The sequence below is a fragment of the Mustelus asterias genome, chromosome 10, assembly GCF_964213995.1.
Source record: "Mustelus asterias chromosome 10, sMusAst1.hap1.1, whole genome shotgun sequence".
NCBI classification, from domain to species: Eukaryota; Metazoa; Chordata; class Chondrichthyes; order Carcharhiniformes; family Triakidae; genus Mustelus; species Mustelus asterias.
In genome coordinates, this window is record NC_135810.1 from 1,923,950 (window position 1) to 1,939,002 (window position 15,053).

The following is a 15,053-nucleotide window of genomic DNA, read 5'->3' on the forward strand; positions in this document are numbered from 1 at the left end:
TGAACTCAAGAGATTTGAAATCTAATTCAATTACCAAGACACCCTCTGACCACATTAAACATTCATCCCCCCAACTACTGGCACACAGTGACCGCAGTGTGTACCATACAGACAATGCACTGCAGCAACGCACCAACGCTCCTTCAACAGCATCTTCCAAACCTGTAACCACAACCACCTCAAAGGACAAGGGCAGCAAGTGCATGAGAACACCACCAGCTGCGTGTTCCTCTCCGAGTCACACACATCCTGACTTGGAACCATTTCTTCATGTCCCTGGGACAAAATCCTGAAAATCCCTCCCGAACAGAACGGCGGGTGTACCTACACCCTGTGGACTGTAGAAGATAGCGCTCCAATATTTTAAGGGCAATCAGAGATGGGTAATAAATGCTGGCCTTGCCAGTGATGCCTAATCCCACAAACAGCTAGAACAAAGAAAATTTAGTTTTGGATTTTGAAATGGCTAACATGCTGTTAAAATCTCCTTCAGTTCTACATCATCCCTTTCCTCGTTCAATATCTCCACGCCTCTGATTTTGGGCTCTTGTGCACCTCCTCCCTCACGGCCAGGCCTCAGTCACTCAGGTCCCATGCTCTGGAATTTTCTACCCAAGTTTCTCCGCCTCTCCAGAACCTGTAAGATTCTACTTAAAACCTTTTGGTTCCTTTAATAGTATTTTAGACTTGTTGTTTTTACCTTTGCATAACACCGTGGGATTTCAAGAGTTCATAAGATACGGCCAAATTCTGCGTCTATTCGGCCCATCGAGTCCGCTCTGCCATTCGATCATGGCTGATATGCTCCTCATCCCCATTTTCCTGCCTTCTCCCCATAACTCTTCAACCCATTCCCAATTAAAAATCTGTAACTCCTCCTTAAATTCACTCACTGTCCCAACATCCACCGCACTTTGGGGTGGCGAATTCCATAGATTCACAACCCTTTGGGAGAAGTAGTTTCTCCTCAACTCTGTTTTAAATTTGCTGCCCCTTATCCTCAGACTATGACCTCTCGTCCTAGAATTCCCCACAAGAGGAAGCATCCGCTCCACGTCTACTTTATCCATACCTTTTATCATCTTGAATACCTCAATTTGATTTCCCCTCATTCTTCTGAATTCCAGAGAGTATCGGCCTAAATTGTTCAATCTCTCCATTTATTTTTTTAAGGTTAGATGCAAATAGTCATTCCAATTCCTTCTTGTGTTGCAGTCTGGCTGGCCAGGCCAGCTTTATTGCCAATCCCTAATTGGCCCAAGACAATGGAGTGATTGAAGTAAAGTTTATTTATTAGTCACAAGTAGGCTTACATTAACACTGCAATGAAGTTACTGTGAAATTCCCTCGGCCATGTCATAGTTCATTCAGCAAAGTACAAGTGAGATCTGTACACCATTCTGTCTTGTGAAACATATCTGCAACTGATAAATCCTTGAACACATTTGGTTCAGATTTGAAATGAATGTAATCTTCAGATACTTACAGAAACATCATAGTTTCCCGATGGGGCGACATACGTGACCGTTCCCCTGCTTTTTGGAGGAAGCATAATCTTGTGCTTAATAAGAGAATTCTCAAACACAAAACCATATATATCGCCGCCAGTGATGTGACTGCCAACCTGAAAATATACAATTCACAGCTCAATGACCAAACCATTTATAAAATAATGAACTAATAAATTCCAGCTTCCACTATTACTTATCACTTAGAAAACTACACATGCAAGTTCTTGTTACCATTGTATACAGTCATTAACTGTAGACAGAAGAGTTGATCCAAAATGATGAGAAGTCAATCGCCATGTAGCAGGCACACATGAACAAACTGAATTTACTGACCAAAAGATGGTATCACAATTATCAACTCGATTTTCATTACCCCGCCCCAATTACCATGCTGGTTCCATTTGCTGGAACAGCCTTTCTTAGCTGCTTCCTTCCTGTTCTCAATGCCTCAGCCAGAGGTTCCGTGCCACTTCAGCCCCACTTGCACTGTCAAACTAATTTAATTTCAAAGCAAAGTTAATTTATTAGTCACAAGTAGGTTTATATTAACACTGCAATGAAGTTACTGTGAAAATCTCCTAGTCGCCACGCTCCGGCACCTGTTCGGGTACACTGAGGGAGAATTTAGAATCATCGAATCCCTACAGTGCAGAAGGAGGCCATTCGGCCCATCGAGTCTGCACCGACCACAATCCCACCCAGGCCCTATTCCCATAACCTCTCATTTTACCCTGCTAATCTCCCTGAAACTAGGGTCAATTTAGCATGGCCAACCTAACCCGCACATCTTTGGACTGTGGGAGGAAACCCACGCAGACACGAGGAGAATGCGCAAACTCCACACAGACAGTGACCCAAGCCAGGAATCGAACCCGGGTCCTTGGTGCTGTGAGGCAGCAGTGTCAACCACTGGGTTCACTGGTGGGGGTTGGAACAGAGAACATAGAATATTACAGCGCAGTACAGGCCCTCGATGTTGCGCCGACCAGTGGTACCAATCTAAAGCCCCTCTAATCTACACTATTCCAATATCATCCATATGTTTATCCAATAACCACTTGAACGCTCTCAACGTTGACGAGTCCACCACTGCTGCAGGCTGGGCATTCCACGCCCATACTACTCTCTGAGGGGGACAGAAGTTTAGTTTAACAAAACTGTAGGTGGCTGGCATAAATGTAGCCCCTTTTCTGCAAGCAGTATTCCATCTCTACCTGCACATGTTCCACGAGTGGCAGATGGGAAGCAACGAGACAAATATTTTTAAACGCCAAGCCATATTTCAGTTTCAGGGTGTCGGCGCCCGTGGGGATATCCAGTGCTACTGATTTAGAGAGACTGAACCAGCCAAATTCTACTTTAACTGAACATGGAAGGTAGCTGGGGTCTGGCTCACAGCAGTCACAGGCAGGAAGCTCAGGCCTGCTCCAGGACTGTAGCAGACACCCCGCCCCCAAGCAGCATCATCCCACACTACCCCACCAACCAGTAGTGCAGGCCCATGGCATCCCACTTCATACATTACATTTGCAGCTTACCAACTGACTCTTGGATATGTGGCTCTGTGCCCATCTCGCTATCTCAGAGTTGTGTGAATTATAGTTTCAAACCATCAACTGAACACTCGAGTTAACTGCAGGCTATTTATTTTGAAAACAAATTTAAATTCCACCTCAAACAACTTCTAATATTCTCTCTCTAGATTTACTTTCAACAAACAGATAGACTATTTCACACCATTACTATCAAAAACCATTGTTCAGCTTGCTTAAAAGCTCCCACGGGGAGATTGGACAAACAGCACATGCTCAGTCTGTGGGGCAAAAGCAAAATACTGCAAATGCTGAAATAAGATGACAAAATGTTGGAAATACACAGCCGGTCTGGCAGCAGGATGAAAGGTTACAGACCTGGAACATTAACTATTCCTCTCTCCATAAATGCTGCCAAATCTGTTCAGACTGTGGAAACTGCCTTCAGGTTACAGGCACCGCTCTGCATAAAAGAGAAATCTAATGCAGGCCCTGGTTTTAAGGATTGGCTGAGAGTTTCACGCAAACTTTATTGGAAGAATTACAAGATGCAAAAGCTGTTGATACCTTTAGCTACGTTATCATAGAGCACTAGAGGTTGCCAGTCCCATGAAGCTTACTTCAAAATGATTACTGTTTTCAAGGAAGGAAATGTTGGGAGACAACAAATCACTCAAGATGTTGTCCAATTGTATTTTATTATCTTACTCAAATGTGCCAGTTTGACAGAAGGTGGGTGCAAGAACGATTTCAGGACACAAGAACTTAATCTAGGCTGATACTTTGGGGCAGTACTGAGGGAGCACTACATTATCAAAAGACAACCTCTTCAGCACAGGATGATAGATCAGCGCCCTGCCTGCTCGGGTGAGAGTTATTGGGAGCAGGGAGAACTCATGGTGCCTGGCTAACAATTCCTCTCTCCAGCAACACCATCACAAAGTAACTGCTCATTCCTCTAATGGGAGGGGAACCAAGATGAGCTGAATTGGCTCTCTCAACAGTGAGACAGACAGACAGACAAAGGGGAAGGGACTGAAGAGGTGACTAAGCATGATTAGAATGATATGCTTGAGCCCAGGGTATATGTAGAGACAGACTGGTTGGACTGAGTGGCCTGTTCTATCTTAATGTCGACACATTTCACATCAAAAAGTAATCCATTAGCTGAAACACACTTTGTAGATACGTGGGAAATTCAAGTCATTTATTTCTTAGTTACGGAGGACGATATTGAATCATAACAACTGAACGCATGGTTTAGAATTCATCGCAATGTTGGTAACAATTAAGCTAGTCATTTAGGAAGAGGCAGCCCATCTGAGAGAATTGAGTTAAACTGATTTAATGAAAGTTCTTACCCGCATATTCTTGGAAGGAGTAAATTCCCACTTCAAGTCTTTACTCAGAGCATTCACATTGACACCACGGGGGATGTAAATACTCTGCGTAAGATCATTGATGTCCTTCAGAGGTCGCTGGATCCCATCAAAAATGGCTCCCATGATGCCAGGTCCCAGCTCCACCGAAAGGGGTTTTCCTGTACGAAGCACTGGATCACCGACAGATACGCCAGCTATTAGATGGGAATTTAGAAAAACATTGCTTCCAACATTCCGGGTCAGAAAATTAAGCATAATCAAGTTCCAGAAACCTGCAACGGCAGGGTGAGCCTTGTAAATAGGTGCAGCCCATCACTCATTATTCAAGCTCACACACAGAAGACAGGTCATCGGATTTACTGGAGGGGAACTATTGTCTATAGAATTGCTTCATCGTTTGGTTGCCTTCAGTAGGAGATTACTGTTTCTTTTTTGCCCCTGTGTTTTTCTGCCTCTTCCCAAGTTGGCAGTTAGCAGCATTAGGGGATGGGGGGGGGCAAGTGTCTGGTCACAAAGCTTCAGCCATGAGTGTGGGGACAAGACTGAATCAGCTGGTCTTTTCTAACCCGTCAATTCCATAGCTTCAGAAGAGGAGGACGGGAAGTGGGCGAGGAGCAAGAGACAATAAAAACTATGGATTTAAGTGATTCTTAAAATAAACCTTTTCCTTGCCCAAAACAAATGTAATTATTAATGGTAGATGGCATTATTCTGGAGAGTTACAGGAAGAACATGCAGGCCCTTTCCTCAACTGATAAGTTGGGCTGAGTTGGAGATGTTGTACATGATCTGTGCAGAAACAATCGTGAAGGCTAGTTGGTTTCATATCAACCACTAATTTGTGCATTCACCACTGGTGCACCCTCTCCTCCAATTACATCATTTGCTGCAAGGTGCATTCTGTCTAGTCAGTCACCTGCACAGAACAAGCAATAAAAATACCGTTTTTGCCAAAGGCACCTCATCCCAACAAAAACTGTTCCGAGCATCTCGCTCAAGTTTATACAATTAATTAATTTGGAAAGGATACATGTTTCTTCGTAGACTTGAATTGTGGCCATATCTCCCTCCAAGCGGATAATCTCACCAACCAGTTCAGAGTGACCTACACGAACCAGTTCATACATTGCTGCTCCAGCCATATTGGAGGCAGTGACAACTGGAAGACACGTAGATTAGAGAAACAGCAAACAGGTTAGTGCATCATCGGAAGTAAACTTTAAAAAAAACTTTGTATTTGCAAGAAAAATTACCCATTTAAATCTGAATGGATAAGGTTTCTGGATGGCAATTTACTGTAGATAAGGAACTGAATAATTTACATCTGATTTGCAAGGATCTGGAGAAACTTTTAGAAGAAAATAGACTTTAAAAGTTAGATTCTCGACCTTGAAATAAGAGGAAGGTGAGGAATCCAGCGAGTACAGACAATAAGACATAGGAGCAGAAGTAAGACATTCAGCCCATTGAGTCTTCTCTGCTATTCAATAAGATCACGACTGATTTGAGGTGATAATCCTCAACTCCACTCTCCCACTTTACCCCCATCCCCCTCGATTCCCTTACAGATCAGAAGTCTGTCTCAGCCTTGAACATACTTAATGACCCAGCCTCTACAGCCCTCTGTGGTAAAGAATTCCACAGATTCACCACCCTCAAAGAAGAAATTCCTCTTCATCTCTGTCTCAAATGGAAAACTCCTTACTCTGAGATTATCCCCTCTGGTCCTAGACCCTCCACAAGGGGAAACAACCTCTTAGCATCGACCCTGTCAAGCCCCCTGAGAATCCTATCTGTCCCAATAAGGTTGCCTCTCATTTTTCTAAACTCCAATGAGTACAGGCCCAACCTACTCAACCTCTCCTCATAAGATAATCCTTCCACACCAAGATCAACCTAGTGAACCTTCTCTGGACTGCCTCCAATTCCAGTATATCTATCCTTAGATAAGTGGACCCAAATTGTTCACAGTATCCCAGGTGTGGTCTTGTATAGTTTGAGCAAGAATTCCCTATTTTTATTCTCCATTCCCTTTGAAACGAAGGCCAACTTCCATTTGCCTTCCCTATTACCTGTTGAACTTGTAGGATAGGTTTTTGTGATTTATGCACAAGGACTCCAAATCCCTCTGTGCTGCGGCTTTCTGCAGTCTTTCTCCCTTTAAATAATACTCAGCTCCTTTATTCTTCCTACTAAAATGCATAACTTCACATTTTCCCACATTATATTCCATCTGCCATTCTTTTGCCTACTCAACCTGTCTGTGTCCCTCTGTAGACTGTATCATCCTCATCACTTGCATTCCCACCTATGCGTCATCTGCAAACTTGGCAATTGCAACATGGTACCTCAGTCAGACTCTGCATATTAATCCCCAGTAAATAAATCCCCATGCCTCCTCACAATCAAACGGTATGATTTCCATGCAGCATCAATATCTCAGTAGATCACTGAACACTTGTGGCAGACATAAAGGAGCATGCATTTTACACAGTAACCAGGTTATACATCCCGCTACACCAACCCGGTTGTTTAGCAGCTGACAAATGGATAAAATGCTCACCAGGACCAGAGACACCGTGGACATAACCAACCATAGTCTCATGGTCCTCATCGCGTATCTTGGGAAGTTTGCTGAAATCCATCTTGATCAATCTGAAAAGATTTCAAAGCAGATCAGATATAAATAGAAAAATTGGGGACATCTAGAAGACTTGTAAATTTCAGGCTTGAAGTCTTCCCTTAAGGAACTACATAAATACATCTGTGCATCTGTCTGTTCGAAGCTAGTTAACTTTAAAATATATTCTGTGCACTGCCAAACAGTGTAGTTAAATAGTGAAATATTAATCCGGAGGTCACAAAGCCATGTGTGGATCCATGGCACTTCACATTGAAGAACAGAATTTAAATGTGCCCAATATAAAAACACACAAGTCCAATGGAAAGTCCATTCCCAATGGAAAGTTACTTAATAACAATATTCATGATGGATTTGGGTGCTGAATATTTATAAACGTTAAAATCAAACACACAAGTTTTCAGCACGTCTATATAATTATATTATATGACGTTTTCTGAAACCAAAGTTAGTTTGAACATGAGTTCTTATATACTTTTACAGATATATTAATTAATGAGACAATTTATACTATGCTGGTTTCTGGAAAGAAGCCAGCATCTGATAAAGGAAGACCAAGCTGAATGAAAATCTTGAAGTAGTAACTTTGAGGTGACTCTATAGACACAGACAGGAATAACAGTAGCAGGCATCTTGAACAGGTCAATGATGTGGTTAATTGGAAACGCCTTTGCTATGGTTTGTGCAATGCAATCAACATTTTTGTGGAGTGAAAATCTTTTAATCGAGATTTATTTGTAATATCAAAAATTGCCATTTTTAAATCTTCATCTCACTGAACAGCAAGACATTCAACAATGTTATAGCAGAGGAATAAAAACCACATGTACAGCTCCTGTAATGTAGAATTGTTGAAGATTTAACCAGAGAGAGCAATCGGGACAATGGAGAGAAGAATTAAGAGGGATCGAAAACAGATGCACTGAGACCAGCATTGCAATTGGACAGAATGCTGGAGTGCAGTGGGAGGGGGTTTGGAAAGCGGCAGAGTGGGAGACAATCTGGGGTCAGAGGAACTGATGTATTTTCTCGACATGCAGCACAGGCTAGACATGGTTGGAAAAGACCTTGCAGATAGTGACGCGAGGCTGTAGATATATGTTTGAAAATAAAGGTAGGGGCTCTGTTGTTTAAATGCTGATTTGCACATTCACCTTTCAAAGCAGCCATTATTGTATTCTCTTCATGGTGAATACAGTCGATTACACTGGACTGGTAAAACTTTTAAATTAGTTTCATTATTGCTGCAAAACCAGGAGGTTCTGCTTTCTACTACCTACAATAGTAACAGAAGTGCTGTAAACTTAACTTAAACAAATGCTTCAATAATGGCACCAACTTAATAATACAATGTCTCAAAACCTGGATACTGATTTTACATTTTCCCCTCATTTATCTGATGCTCCAAAAGTTTGTGATTTGGAATAAACCTGATGTCGTGTGACCTCTCATTTTATTAATGGGGCCTGTGGTGACAGCCCCTCGGCTTTGCACTCGTCACCAAGACCCAACAGGCAGTTCTTGTATCCCACTACAAGAGTAAATCAGCACATCACTCTGCCTTCACCTACTCATCGCGACACTCATGCTTGTTAGGCACAGTATAGCCACTATCAATCGCCTATAATCTGCCCATTGCAAACTGGAGCAAGGTGTGATGCAGCCGAGGTATTCCTGGGCATTAGCCAATGTTTGGGCACATAAGCAGAGCCTTGCTTTGCCCAGCCGGTGATGGAGAGCTGCTCGAACAATCCCAGAATGCCAGTCTCAAACTGGTAACCTCAATCAATGAGTTATGATGGGACTGAAATCTAAATATGTGGAATTTTTTCTTGAAATTGCTAAAGGAATCAACAGAAGTAGAGATTAAATTTAGACAATTAAAAGGCAAGAAATATTTTGTGTAAACTTAAGTCAGAAGTGAAGAAGATGGCGGATTGATGGAACAAACTCAAAGGCTTGAACAGCTTACTCCTGTGCTAATAAAAACTTTACCAATCCTTTTATAAAGCTAAATGTTATAGAATACATATATAATTGCAAAGCAAAAACTTCAGCCTATCTTTATTAATCCTGTTTTGAAGTACTAAAATATTTAAGGTACTGCACATTTACCATTACTGCAACTGAACTGACCTAGATACAATAGCCTGGGGTTTCTTCCATATATATGCACAAATACAAAACAACAGGACACTAATCACATGGCTTAGAAAACAGGGAATTGCAAGCTCGAGTTGGTATGTAACTACAATACGTCCGAGTCTCCCTGAAAGTTTCCATCAGTCAATCAAATCTCTTGTCTGAATCATCATTTAGTGATGGATTTAGCTCTCCATCAACTAAAACAGCCACTACTCCCTGACACACATGTGAGCATCCTCCAACAGCCTGGCCTTGAACTATAGTCTCCCAATACTTTGACTGGATTTATTGTCACGTGTATTAGTATACATTGAAAAGTATTGTTTCTTGCACGCTATGCAGACAAAGCATACTGTACATAGAGAAAGAAAGGAGGGTGCAGAATGTAGAGTTACAGTAATAGCTAGGGTGGAGTGAAAGATCAACTTAATGCGATGTAGGTCTGTTCAAAAGTCTGATCGCAGCAGGGAAGAAGCTGATCTTGAGTTGGTTGATGTGACCTCAGACTTTTGTATCATTTTCCTGACAGAAAACTTGTGACCACATTTTCAGATGCAGCACGAAACAGTAATTTCTCTGGTCCTTTCTTAGCAGACATCACAAAGAATTGTGCTGCATTATCTGTTTCTTTTATTGCACTTTTGTAGAAAAATGTAAGTCACATTAAAAACTGAACCCTGTTAAAGGTTCCTACACATACCTGATGTATGTTGAATGCTGGTTAAATAAGCTGAAAAACTTTCAGGATTCAAGGAGGAAACATACTGATGGAGATTCAGCATTCCTCTGGCCCCATTATTTCAGCTGGTATATGCTAATTTAAATCCATCATCACTGTGGGCACATGCTAATGAGGTTGCAATGATGTTTGGGCATTTTTCCACTTGGATGCAATGTCAGATGCAATTTCCAGGTTGCACCCATGGAGAATGCTCCAGGACAATTTGTTTAAGAGCACAATGATAGAGCTCCCCAGATAGGTTGGCTGATTATGGTTGTGAGTAGCCAAGCCTCAAAGACAGGGAAGGTCTCAGGATCGATTCCTGATCCGTGATGCTAGCTTCACCTTAGTTGGAACTGCAGGTGTGCAACATCAGAAGTTAAAGGAGAATCATAAACAGCACAGGCTCTTATTTCTGAATGCTATCCAATGATTCCACTAGATGCGCACATATGGATTCTGGGCAATGACAGGAACGATTCAGCTGTAACACCAGTCAAATAGAACACCAATTTTCACTTTAAGCTCACGTCAAGAACCGCCAAATGGGTGACCCTCTGCAGGACTCCAAAACCAATGTCTATCCCATTCCAGAAAGGAAAATTTACAAGAACAACGTGATCATTTGTTTCTGAAATCTAGGAACACATTTATTTCCCCACCTCTAAATGTCCTAAAGGTGATACGAGATGGTCTTGAATTGTTTTAATTGGGTAGCATGCAAAGGCAATTCAGAGGGCATTGAGGCTGCCATGTGGTATGGGATTGGGTTTGTACAACAATCCAGGAACACTCATTTTTCTTTTCTGGTACCTAGCCAACAAATTATTTCAATTTAAATTTGCAACCTTCTATAGTTTGATTTGAATTCACATCTTGGCAGCCATTCCAGTGCACTCACTAGTACATTGTACCAGCCATTAATAACTTCAGGATGAGCAATGAAGAAAGTGAGCAGAAAAACAAAAAGAAATCCACAACAGCCCCATAAAATTCCATCCACATGTCGATTACAGCATCCTATTGAGCAGGCAGCTCCTATAGCTTGAAGACATCAGCAGGAGGTGGAAATCTCAAGGAGAAAAAAGTAATATCTCCCTGCTACTGGGCAGGAATGCATATTTTCACCTGATGTACTGTTGTGGTATTTAACAAGTCTGCTATAGCTGGCCAGCCAAGAACCTAAACTAGCCAACGCACAGCTACTGAATCAGTGCAAATGAGATCATCTCAACTTAAATCCAATCCAAAATATTATTTTGTAGGTTAAATGTCTTTGTTTTGCTCAAAGATTTAGCACCCCACATTACTGAATGCACATTCATAATATGCATTGAGAGCTACTGTTCACATGCAGCAGAAGTCTAGATCCTTGAGTTAGCAGCAATATACCAGCAAATTTAATATTGGTTAGAAATCATAATTGGCATCACATTCCAGTGTGATTGCAGGCACACAACATTTCAATGTTCTGAGACCTCAGAACAGCAATTTAATTCAAAATATATTAACTCACACCAGATTACATTCATGACACGCGTCACACTAAACAGCAGAGCACCAAGAATTCTATTCAGAAAGATCCCGTCAATTTGTACAGTTAATCAATGAACAGCTTTTGCACCCAAGACACTGGTGACATTACTCATTTCCCATTATACCAGAGGACCACTGAACACTCAGCCACAGGCCCTGTGTGTTTCTCAAAGTTTTCATTTCAAGTCCCAATCTGGACTGGGGTCTACAAATTAATACCTCACTTTCATACTCACATGTGAAGTCTTAAGATTTAATTAACACTCCAGTATGTATCTTTTCTGGGAGATTCCGGAAATTGATTAACAGCTTAAAAAGCCCACTCCCTCCACAGCAGAAAATAACTTTTTGAATTGAACTCAAGACTTTCACTGCTCGGCAAGCTAAATAAATTACTAATTAGGCAAAGTGTCTATGATTAATTAACATCATTTCAAAATAGTTTGAATCAGAGCTTTTAGCATAAAGAGAAAGCAGAATGTGCAGGAGATCCAATGATTTACGTACCTAAAGTTTAGGGCCAGATGTACTTTTGTACAATATAGCCAAAGTTGGACTTGTATTATACATAGGATATTAGCAAATGATACCTGGTATGCACACTATTTAATCCTCCTAGTTTGAGTAATTTTACACAAATTTTCATTGAACATTGACTGCAGGCACATTTTTAAAATGATTTTGTGCAAAAATACTGGGGTTTTCATTTTAAAATTAAACTATGCTAATTGGTCCCTAAATAAAGATGAATATTCCAGACCTTGCTTACTTTGGATGGTTCAGATCGTGGTTAAGTACCATGATTGTGGACGAGATTCTGATTTTGCTTACTATTTCGTTCAATTTTCTTTGTCCTTCATTTTTGAATTAATACCAAGCTTGCTGCAGGCTTTGTGGAGGCTACTGTATGACTAAACTATAACTGCTTCAGCAGTTTTACAGGCAGTTAGTCACAGACACTTGCGTCCAATCCAAGAGTCCCCAAAACTGACATTTCTCTCTTTCTTCCTCCAGTCTGCAAACATCACCCCAACATCTGACATTTTGGAAAAGGTTCAATATCCAGCATGTCCATTTCTATAAGGTACAGTTAAAAGTTTAATAAAGAGATGCTTCCACAATTTGAGCAAAATATAATTACATCTACATTTGTACACCATCCTTCTTAATCACTTTTTCCAAGAGGAAATTAAATTCTTAAGGAAAGTTAAAATTCTCTGAAAGAATGCTAACAAAAGATTTTAGTGCAAATTATTAGTGCATTCTTTCAAGCATAATACCATCGAGGGCATTTTACCTTGCTTCCTCACTGTCAGCATTCAAAAATCTCCTAAAAATCTTATTTTCATTACAGCCTTTGACTATCCTTCACCCGTCTGCTTGCTTGACATCCCTATTATTCCGCTTTAAATATTTAGGATTTTTAAACACTTGTGGAGCCAGGCAAATTTTTAAATTGTGAATTCTCTATTCTATGTTGGGTGATCAGTTTTAAAGCTCAATTTCACAATAAGTCACAAGTGCAGATCATACAACAAAAAGCATCAGAAAAAAATCAATCACCAATACACATTTGTACACCCAAACCAATTCATATATCGATATTATGTAGAAACCGGGATTATACATTGCTAAAAATAACATATCAAAGAAACTGTATATTAACTACTGAAAATTTTATACAGATTTCAATATCAGCAGTGCTTTGCACATCTACAATGAGGGGCCATTTTAGCTTAGAATGCCTGTTTAAAAGTTCTCTCCAGTGGGGAGGTGCATTCACATTTCCATGAATTGCAGAACCACTGTTTCACTTCCCACTACTGGTACAAGTCACTACTCAACTCCTCCATCTCACCCTCCCGACACTTCTTGGATGATTGATGCAGTTATGCAATAGAGCAGATCTTCAGCTAATTCACTTACTAACTACAGCAAGATATGTCACCACGGGCAAGAAATAGAAATTAATTGTTTTGTGCTTGGGGGAGGGGATGTGGTGGAACTATCAGCAGAAAGGGGCTGGGGAGATGTAAATGAGTGGGATAAATGGAGAGAGGGAGAGAGAATATTGTTTGAAGATGGGGCAAAAACAGCTGAAAATCTGGCAAGGGTAAAGCAGGGAAGCAAGCTGCAGACATATGGGGGAGCAGAGCATTGACTTGGTGGTGGAGGGCACCCACAGGGGGTGGGGGAGGGCACCCACAGGGGGTGGGGGAGGGCACCCACAGGGGGTGGGGGAGGGTGAGGTGTGCGGAAAGAGGACGCCCGGGGTGGGGGGTTGAGGTGTGTGGATAGGGGATACGGGGGTGGGGTGTGGGGTGTGGTGGTGGGGGTGTGTGGTGGTGGGGGTGTGTGGTGGTGGGGGGGTGGGGTGTGTGGTGGTGGGGGGGTGGGGTGTGTGGTGGTGGGGGGGTGGGGTGTGTGGTGGTGGGGGGGTGGGGTGGGGTGTGTGGTGGTGGGGGGGTGGGGTGGGGTGTGTGGTGGTGGGGGGGTGGGGTGTGTGGTGGTGGGGGGGTGGGGTGTGTGGTGGTGGGGGGGTGGGGTGGGGTGTGTGGTGGTGGGGGGGTGGGGTGTGTGGTGGTGGGGGGGTGGGGTGTGTGGTGGTGGGGGGGTGGGGTGTGTGGTGGTGGGGGGGTGGGGTGTGTGGTGGTGGGGGGGGTGGGGTGTGTGGTGGGGGGGTGGGGTGTGTGGTGGGGGGGGTGGGGTGTGTGGTGGGGGGGTGGGGTGTGTGGTGGGGGGGTGGGGTGTGTGGTGGGGGGGTGGGGTGTGTGGTGGGGGGGTGGGGGGCTGTGGAAAGGGGGATACCCGGGGGCGGGGTGGAATCGAGCCGAGCTGCGACACTCTCAGCAGTTTGACAGGGAACACAAGTCGCTTCACTTCCCTGCAGTCTCCCCGCAGCCAGCTGTTAAACCCGGGGCAGGGGCGGCTCTCTTCCCGGGGGGGGGGGGGGGGGGAGTCGGCTCTACCGCCCCCCCCGGGGCTGTGCAGTTTAGCGGGGATCCATCCCCGCGCTGGGCCGAGCGGGCTGCGCACCGCCAGCAAGTGCGGTGCCCCCCCCGCGGCGCGGGGGACCCAGGCCCTCCCCCGGCTGGGCTCCCCGGGGCCGGTGCACCGGCCGTCCCGGGTTTACCTGCTGCTCCTCCAGCCGCTCTCCGCTCGGCGCCTTCAGCTGGCCGGGGACAGTCAGCTGACCCTGGTCCTGGCGCATGCGCGCGGCTCGGGTCTGGAGGAGGCGGGGCATCGGGGGGGAATAAACGTTCACTCAGATTTAAAAATTTAATAAAATTATCCACGGAGCGGCTTAAAACCCACAGAGTGAAATAAAAAATAAAATCCAGAGAGTGAGAATAAATAAAACATTAAACCCTTCTTCCTGCTTTTAATCATTATTGGGGGGGGGGGGGGCTACCCAGTGACGTCAGCAACCAAACCGTCACCCATTCCAACTCCTAAAAACATTTTGTAAAACACAAATTAATTTAAAATTCCACGATTTCTGTTTTTAAATCGTCTGGAAATTTGATTTTGTTTGCATTTCTCTTCATAAATCACAATTCTAAAAATCCTCCAATCACGTGATCA

At 43.2% G+C, this 15,053-nt stretch overlaps 2 protein-coding genes across 2 annotated transcripts in view; one reads left to right on the plus strand and one right to left on the minus strand.

Moving 5' to 3' along the window:
* LOC144499497 (uncharacterized) overlaps positions 1-12,552 on the plus strand; it is a 59,382-nt gene extending 46,830 nt beyond the window's left edge. Inside the window, exon 6 of the mRNA XM_078221504.1 lies at positions 12,483-12,552. The gene's annotated coding sequence lies outside the window, so the exon portion shown is untranslated. The remainder of the gene's footprint in view (positions 1-12,482) is intronic.
* Positions 1-14,684, minus strand: part of atp6v1ab (ATPase H+ transporting V1 subunit Ab) — a 33,915-nt gene extending 19,231 nt beyond the window's left edge. Inside the window, exons 1-5 of the mRNA XM_078221487.1 lie at positions 14,602-14,684; positions 6,989-7,080; positions 5,456-5,584; positions 4,405-4,619; positions 1,487-1,624 (exon numbers count right to left, since the gene is read on the minus strand). Coding sequence (XP_078077613.1) covers positions 1,487-1,624; positions 4,405-4,619; positions 5,456-5,584; positions 6,989-7,070 — 564 coding nt within the window. The 5' untranslated portion in view covers positions 7,071-7,080; positions 14,602-14,684. The remainder of the gene's footprint in view (positions 1-1,486; positions 1,625-4,404; positions 4,620-5,455; positions 5,585-6,988; positions 7,081-14,601) is intronic.
* Between the last annotated feature and the right edge of the window lie 369 nt (positions 14,685-15,053).